Here is an 8,723-nt window from a genome sequence, read left to right on the forward strand (position 1 = left end):
CATGGGGTGGTGGAACTGGATACGGGGTGCTGGAGGGGACACGGGGTGCCCACAAAGGGGATTTGGGATGCCCAGGAAGGCGATGTGGGGTGGTGGAGCTGGATATAGGGTGCCAGAGGGGACACGGGGTGCCCGAAGGACCCAGGGGTGCCCATAAGGGGCCGCGGGGTGCCCGCAGGGGCCGGGGGCGCACCCGATGCTCTGTATCATCAGGTTCTCCTCCTCGGGGCCCATCTGCACGATGAGCAGGGAGCGGATCTGGCCCAGGCACTCGAGCAGCTCGGTGGTGTCGGCGACCGAGTGGGCGCTGATGGTGTAGGCCTTGGGCAGCGCGCGCACCAGCTCGCCCAGCCCGTCGTACTGCCGGTGCAGGAGGCTGAACATGGCGCGCACCAGCTCGGGGCTCTGGATGAACGACTCCTGCGCCCAGTGCACCATCGTCTGCGAGATCAGCTCCTGCAGCGTGCCTGCGGGGGGGGGGGGGGGGGGGGCAGACGGATGGACAGACCTCAGCCCGTGCTGACGGATGGCTCTGGCACCTCGGGGACGGTTTGGCACAGCCTGAGCCTGCCAGTGCCGTGGGGATGGCTTGGCTGGTGCCTTGGGGACGGCTCTGATGGCACCTTGGGGACAGCCCTGTTGGCACCTTGGGGACAGCCTGGCCATGCCTTTGAGCTGGCCCTGTTGGAACCCTGGGGACAACTCCAGTGGCATTTTGTGGCCACCCCATTTGGCACCTTGGGGACAGCTCCGATGGCATTTCGTGGCCAGCTTGGGTGGCACCTTGGGGACAGCTCGGCCATGCCCTAGGGACAGCCCTGCTAGGGATCTGGGGACAGCGCGCACGGTCCCAGCCCCCCCCAGCCGCGTCCCCCCCTCACTGGGCACCGGGGGCTCCTCGGGGGGCGCCTCCTCCTCGGGCGCCTTCTTGTGCAGCCCCACCACCTTCTGCACCAGCCCCAGCAGCCGGTGGCGCAGCGACGTCTCCTCCGCCTCCTCCTCCTCCTCGCCCGCCAGCTCGATGCCTGGGGGGCATGGGGACGGGTCAGCGGGGTGGGGGGACACGGGGAGGGGTCAGCGGGGTGGGATTGGGAGCTCACCGCAGTGCGCCAGCAGGTCGTTGTGGAAGTCGAGCAGTTCGTCGCGGATGTCCTCGGGCACGGGGCACTCCTCCTCGTCTGCCCCCGCCTTGTACTGCAGCAGCATGTTGATCTGGGGGGGCGCGGGGGGCTCAGTGGGTCCTGAGGTCCCCTGGGGCACGTCCCCGACTCCCACCACATCCTCGGGCATGGCCTTGGGCACGTTCCTGGGCACGTCCTCGTGCACGGCCCCACACACGGCCCCATTTCCCGTGCGTGTCCCCATCCCCATCCCCACACGTCCCCGTTTCCCATGCACGTCCCCAGGCCGGGGGGGGGGGGGGGGGTGGCACCTGCTCCTGGGGGGGCGAGCGGAACTCGCGGGTGCGCCGGGCGGTCTCGGCAGCTGACATGGTGAGCGCCCGCATCAGCTGCCCGTAGCGGCGGTGCTGGTCGCGCTGCAGCCGCTCCACGTGCCGCTCCGAGAAGGCCACGATGGCTTCGACGCGGTGCTGCAGCTCCCGGTCGCAGAAGTACTGCAGCAGGTTGCACATCTGCGGCCGCAGCGTCAGCGGGGGGCACGGGGACCCCAAGGACGGGGACACCCCCCCCCCCGGTAGGGTCCCCTCACCTGCAGCTTGACCGACTCGGGCAGCTTCATCTGCAGCAGCCCTTCCTCCAGCCCCTCGTCCTCCTCCTCCTCCTCCAGCTCGCCGGCCTCAATAGCCTTCTTCCGTGCTTCCTCCTCCTCCTCCTCCTCCCTCTCCTCCTCCTCCTCCTCGCCGGCCGCCGCCTCCCGCCGGGGCTCCCCGAAGACGCGGGGCTCGATCATGCGCAGGACGCGGCGCACGTCGGCGTCCCCCAGCGCGCCCACGGCCAGCAGCGCCGACACCAGCTTCAGCACCGGCACCAGCTGGAACTCCACGCTGCCGCCCACGGGGTCCCGGGCGTGGGGACCCCCCCCGGCCACCGCCTCGGCCAGCATGCGGATGGCCCGAGCGCCCAGCGCGCCCAGCGGCACCCCGGGGCTGAGCAGCGCCCGCCCGCCGCCCGCCGCCAGCACGAAGCACGGCTCGGCGAAATGGGGCTGGGGGCGCAGGCAGGCGCTGGGCCCCACGCCGGGGGGGCCGGGCACGCGGCTGCCGTCGGGGAAGAGCGTGATGCTCTTGGTGGCCTCGGTCATGGGGATGATGAACTCGGCGCTCATGGAGGCGCGGGCGCGCTGCGCGGCGTCGAGGTGCATGGCCAGCAGCAGGTCGTAGTAGCCGGCGCGCAGCGGCCCCGGCAGCTCGGGGCTCTCGATGGCGAAGAGGAGCTGGGCCTGGTCCACGTGGCTGCAGAGCGCGTGCGCCACGCGGTTGTTGCCCAGGGCGCACACGGCGCAGTACAGCTTCAGCGTGTGCCACTGGAAGCGCAGCAGGTCCAGGCGCTCCGACAGCTCCATGATGTCGATGCACCTGGCGGGGAGAGGGGGTCACGGTGAGGGGGGGGGGTCATTTAGGGACCCCGGGGATGGGGTACTTTGGGGTGGGACACTTGGGGACCCCAGGGATGGGACGCCATCTGTCCCCAGGACAGGGGCATCTGGAGTCCCCGGGGATGGGGTGCATTGAGGTGGGGACACACAGGCACCCCAGGAATAAGGACACCTTGGTGTGGGACAATTGGGGACCCCAGGGGTGGGACACCTCAGGTCCCAAGGACAGGGACACCTGGAGACCCCAGGGATGGGGATACCAGTCGATAGCACACTTGGGGACCCCAGGGATGGGACACTTGGGGACCCCAGGGATAGGGACACCTTGGGGTGGGACACCTGGGGAAAGACTCTGGCTCCCCCGGGGGGGTTTGGGGGTGTCCCCGACCTGTTCTCCTCGGGGATGTGCAGGGCCATCATGACGAGGGGCTCGGAGCACTGCACGGCCCAGCCGTGGCGCTCGCTGATGCGCGCGGTGTCGACGGCCAGCGCCTCGTTGGGCATGCGGCTCCAGGTGACGGGGGCCAGCAGCTGGATGGCCAGCCGGGGGGGGCACTGCGGCTCCGCGTTCCTGCGCTCGCTGCTGAACATGGCGGCCGAGATGGGCATGATGTTCTGCGGGGGGTTGGGGGGGGCTCAGCCGGGCAGGGGGCACCAGTGAACCAGGGTGCGACTCCATAGACCCTCGCTGATATCCCACAGACCCACTGTGATGCCCCATAGACCCCCCCCCCCAATACCCTGCAGACCCCCAATGATACCCCCATAGATCCCCCCCAATACCCCACAGACCCCTGCCAACACTCCTCAGATCCTCCTGACACCCCAAAGACCCCTCCAACACCCCCCCCAACACCACCCAGACCCCCCAGACCCCCGCCAACACCCCCCAGGGTCTCCCCATACCCCCCAAGGCCCTCCCAACCCCGCCCAACACCCCCTAGACGCTCCCCAAACACCCCCCAGACCCCCCCCAACATCCCCCAAACACCGTCCAGACCCTCCCCTTGCCCCCCCCTCTTCCATCCTCCCCCCAGTACCACCCCAAAAGGCCCCGGGAACATCTCCCCCCCCCCCCCAAGGACCCCAGCCCCCAGTGGGCATCCCGGGGCGGGGGGGGGGCACCTTGAGCTTGCCCAGCTCGAACTGGACGACGTTCTGGCTGGTGGGGAGGGCGAAGACGGCGGGGAAGAGCTTGGTGTTGGGCTCCACCTGGAGAAAAGGGGGGTCAGCGGGGTGGGGGGCACGGCCTGGAGCCCCCCCCAGACCCCCAGGATGGGGGGGGGCACTCAGGGGGGGGGTCCCACCTGGAAGAAGGTGTTGATCTCCTTGCCGTTGGCCGTGAAGGTCATGAGCCCGGTGGCCAGGTCGAGCAGGCAGCCGATGACCAGGTCGCTGTGGCTGACGCGCGCCTGGGGGGTGCTGCTGGCGAACTCGCCCCCCCACACCATGTAGCAGTTGCTGCGCTTGATGCTGCGGGGGGGGGGGGGGGGGGGATTTGGGGTGTTGGGGGGGGGAATAGAGGGTGTTGGGGGGTGATTGGGGAGGAATTGAGGGTGTCGGAGGGGGAATTGGGGGTGTTGGGGGAAGGAATGAGGGGGAAATGGGGGGAAAAGAGGGGGTGTTGGGGGGGAATTGGGGGTGTTGTGGGGGGGAGAATTGGGGGTGTTGTGGGGGGAGAATAGGGGGTGTTGTGGGGGGAGAATAGGGGGTGTCCCCCCAACGTCCCCAGACCCCCTGTATCCCCATGTCTCCAGCCCCAAGGTGACCCCCCCACTCATCACCAGCCCCATGGTGCCCCCCCTCAACACCCCCAGCCCCGTAGTGTCCCCCTTAGTGTCCCCATGTCCCCCAGCCCCCTGGTGTCCCCCTCGATGCCCCCAGCCCCATGACGTCCCCACGTCCCCCAGCCCCTCGGTGCCCCCCCAGCCCCCCGTTGCCCCCCGGCACCTGTCGTGCACGTTGCCCTTGTCATCGCCCATGGTGACGGTGACGGTGCGCACGCGCGAGAGGTCGAAGGCGGCGTCGTGCTGGTGGTAGTCGGGGGTCACCCAGCCCACCCAGACGCACGAGGGCTCCTGCCCCGCGAAGATCCGCACCGAGTAGTAGTACTGCGGGCACACGGCTGCTGGGGGGGCTGCAGGGGGGGGAGGGGGGAGGGGGGGGCGCCACGGGGTGGGGGCGGGGGGACACCAGGGGACGAAGGGATGGGGACCATGGGGACAAAGGGATGGGTATGGGGACCGTGGGGACCATGGGGACAAAGGGTCAGGGACCATGGGGACGGGGACGAAGGGACGGAGATGGATGAAGGGATGGGGACAGGGATTAAAGGGTTGGGATGGGGACCGTGGGGACAGGGATTAAAGGGTTGGGATGGGGACTGTGGGGACAGGGATGAAGGGATGGAGGCCATTGGGATCGTAGGGACGGGCACGAAGGGATGGGGACCATGGGGATGAAGGGACGGGGACTGAGATGAAAGGGTGGAGACCATGGGGACAGGGACTATGGGATGGGGACAAAAGGACAGGGACCGTGGGGATGAAGGGATGGGGACCTCGGGGAGATGGGAATGGGATGGGGACATGAGAATGGGGGGGGGGGGAAAGGGAGGGCTGGGGGTCTGGGGGGGCTGCCCGCCCCCATACCGTGGTGGTGTTCATGATGACCTCGGGGTCGTCACGCTCGTCAGGGACCACGTCCTCCTCCAGGCGGGGGACGGTGGGCACTGCCGGAGGGGGCGCAAACGGTGTCTTCCTGGCCTTGAACAGAAACCTGGGGGGGGGGCAGACCATAGGGGGGGGATATTGGGGCACCCCGCTGCCCCCAAGATCCCCCCAAGGGGGCACCCAAGGGGTCTCCCCCCCACACACTCACCCCCTCCGGGTCTTGCCCTTCTCGGTGGTCGCATCCTTCTCGTTCTCCCCGCGGGGCTGCTCGCGGGGGGCCGGGGCTGCGGGCCCCCCCCCGGGGGGCTTCTCGCCCTCCCCTTCGCTCTCGGGGGGCCGGGCGCCGGCCGAGCGGCGGAGGCGCTCGAATTCGGAGAGGGGCTCGAGGCCGGCGTCGTCGGGGGGCTCGGGGTGGGCCTGGGGCAGCGGGGTGGTGCCGGGGGGGCAGCGGAAGCGGGGGTGGAACTGCACCGGGAGGCTGAGGCGCAGGAACAGCAGCTCGGGGGGGGCGGCGGGGGGGCCGGGGGCGCGGCGGGACAGGCGCAGGCAGGGCGGCGCGTCCACCGTCCCGTCCATCCGCGTCACCTGCGGGACGCCCCCCCCGGGGACACGGGGTCACGGCACGGGCGGGGGGCATCAAGGGGCTGGGGGGGTGGCAGTGGGGGCCCATGGGGATGGGCGTCCCCCCACCATAGGGACCTGTGGGTATTGGGGTGCCCATGGCAACATGTGTCACCCCATTACGGGGACCCATAAGTATTGGGGACCCCATGAAGGGCATGCATCCCCCCAGCACAGGCCCCCACAGGTATTGGGGACCCCATAGGACCCCAGAGGTGTTGGGGACCCCATAGGGACATGCATCCCCCCACCACATGGCCCCATAGGCACTGGGGACCCCATAGGGATATGCCTCCCCCCAGAGGTATTGGGGACCCCATAGGGACATGCATCCCCCCACCACAGCCCCCACAGGTATTGGGGACCCCATAGGGATGTATCTCCCCCCCCCAGGCATTGGGGACCCCATTGGGCCGTGCCTCCCCCCACCATAGGGCCCCAGAGGTGTTGGGGACCCTACAGGGACACGCCTGACCCCACGGCTATTGGAGACCCCATTAGGGACACGCATCCCCCCCCAGCCCCCCGCAGGTATCGGGGTCCCCCCGGCACCACGCATCACCCTGAGCAGGGACACCCCCCCACGAGCACCCCCCCAGCCCCGGGGGGGCACTGACCTCGAGCTGGGGGTGGTCGGGGGGCACGGGGGCGAACTGGGGCAGGCTCTTGCTGAACCAGAGGGTGAGCGGGCGCTTGGTGTTGATGGCGAAGGGCTCGAAGCCCTCCTGCAGCCCGCAGATGGTGAAGAAGCGCAGGCTGCCCACGTCCTGGCCCAGGTTCAGCCGCCCCACCTGCTCCAGCCCCAGGCTGCACACCGGCACGAAGCCTGGGGGGGGGTCGCGACATGAGGGGGGGGTCGCGATATACGGGGGAGGGTCGCGATATACCGGGGGGAGATCACGATATATTGGGGGGAGGTCACGACATACAGGGGAGGGTCATGATATATGGGGGGGGGGGGGGGGGGGCGTGACATCTAAGGGAGATTGCAACATAAGGAGGGGGTCATGATATATAGGGGGAGTCATGATATATGGGGGGGGCCGTGACATGGAAGGGGAGGGGCACGATATATGGGAGGGCATCACGACGTGGAAGGGGGATTGTGACACATGGGGGGGAATCGCAATATAGAGAGTGGGTCTCATGACATATGGGGGGGGTCACGATGTGGAGGGGGGATCGCGGCACAGGGGGGGTTGTGACATGGAAGGGAGATTGCAATATAGAGGGTGGGTATCACGACATACAGGGGGGGGTCGCAACATATGGGGGACATGACCTATGGGAAGGTTATCACGCCACACAGGGCGGTTATCGTGACACACTGGGGGGGGGGGGGGGTGTTACCACGCCGCGCTCACCGTCGCCCACTTCGAAGTCCTTGAAGGCCAGCTCGGAGCCGGCGTCGCTGATGAGCACCTCGCCGTTGAGCGTGAAGGTGATGTGGCTCTCGGCCAGGTCGATCATGCAGCCCACCACGTCGCCCGCCTGCCACGTCCGCCCGAAGGGCTCGCTGCCCACGTGCCAGCGCTGCGCCTGCGGGGCCGGAGCGTTGGGGAGGGGGGGGCACCCACGTAGGCCCTCCCCAGTAGGCGATAGAGGTGCAATAAGGAGCGATAGGGGGCGATAGAGGAGCAATAAGGGGCGATAGGGGAGCAATAAGGGGCGATAGTGGACGATAGGGGGCGATAGAGGAGCAATAATGGGCGATAGGAGGCGATAGGGGTGCGATAAGAGGCTCACTCGGTGCCCGTTGAAGACGTAGGCGAGCTCGTCGGCGCCCAGCTCGATGTCGGGGCGCACGTGGGGCCGCGCCCAGCCCACACGCATCTCCCCGGTGGTGACGGCCTCGAACTCGAAGTACCACTTGCCGCTGCGCACCGCGTAGCTCCGCTCGGCCCGGAAGATGCGCATCTTGTCGGGGCGCCCCCGCGGCACCCCCTGGGCGGCTGGGGGCAACGGGGCGTCAGCACCCCCTGGGGGGCCCCCAAAGGCGCCCAGCACCCTCTGCACCCCCAAATGGACCCCAGTGTCCCCAAAGGACACCCAGTGTCCCCAAATGGCACCCGAAAGGGCACCCTACATCCCCAAGGGGCACCCTACACCCTCTTTGCCCCCGGCCCAAAGAGCGCCCCCAAGCAGCCCCCAGTGCCCCAGCTTCTCCCAGTGCCTCCAGTGCCCCCCAGTACACCCCAGTACCCCTGATGCCGCCAGTCTCTCCCAGCACCCCCAGTGTCCCCAGCGCCGCCAGTCTCTCCCAGCCCCCCGCGCCCCTGCCCCGTGCTCACGGCTCTCCTGGTCGGGGGGCTCGATGTTGTAGCCGTAGCCGATGAGGGTGCGCACGGCCTCGCAGAGGCTGTCCCGGTTCGTCTTCTTGGTGCGCTCGTCCAGCAGGTTGTAGGGCACCAGGCGCGGGTTGCGCTTGTTCTTGATGTCCTGGGGACGGGGACGTGGGTGTGGGGACACAGGGACACGAGGTGTGGGGACAGGGGGACGTGGGGATACTGCTGCTAGAGATATGTGGACACGGGGACATGGGGACATGAGGACACCACTGCTGTGGGTGTGGGGACGTGGGGACATGGGGACAGCAGGGACTCTGCTGCTAGGGGTATGGGGACACCGCTGCTGTGGGTATAGGGACATGGGGACACCACTACTGTGGGTATGGGGACACCAGGATACGGGGACATAGGGACACAGGGACACTGCTGCTGTGGGTATAGGGACACAGGAACATGGGGACGTGACATTGCTGCTGTGGGTATGGGGACATGTGGACACCGCTGCTGCGGGTATGGGGACACCGCTGCTAGAGGTATGGGGACACGGGGCTATGGGGACACTCCTGCTGTGGGTACGGGGACATCA

General features: G+C 68.6%; 1 protein-coding gene across 1 annotated transcript; it reads right to left on the reverse strand.

The window, feature by feature from the left end:
- Nucleotides 1-193: 193 nt before the first annotated feature.
- Nucleotides 194-8,288, reverse strand: LOC121063372 (ryanodine receptor 1-like; the record flags this gene model as incomplete). The annotated part of the gene is made up of 15 exons (XM_040543793.1): nucleotides 194-467; nucleotides 882-1,025; nucleotides 1,101-1,212; nucleotides 1,433-1,633; nucleotides 1,711-2,536; nucleotides 2,945-3,171; nucleotides 3,682-3,768; nucleotides 3,864-4,029; nucleotides 4,507-4,667; nucleotides 5,208-5,334; nucleotides 5,437-5,813; nucleotides 6,467-6,675; nucleotides 7,214-7,388; nucleotides 7,596-7,801; nucleotides 8,141-8,288. Coding segments are annotated over 15 exons (3,440 nt in total), but the record flags the coding sequence as incomplete, so codon positions are not given.
- Between the last annotated feature and the right edge of the window lie 435 nt (nucleotides 8,289-8,723).

This window comes from Cygnus olor, unplaced genomic scaffold, assembly GCF_009769625.2.
Source record: "Cygnus olor isolate bCygOlo1 unplaced genomic scaffold, bCygOlo1.pri.v2 scaffold_234_ctg1, whole genome shotgun sequence".
Lineage (NCBI taxonomy): Eukaryota > Metazoa > Chordata > Aves > Anseriformes > Anatidae > Cygnus > Cygnus olor.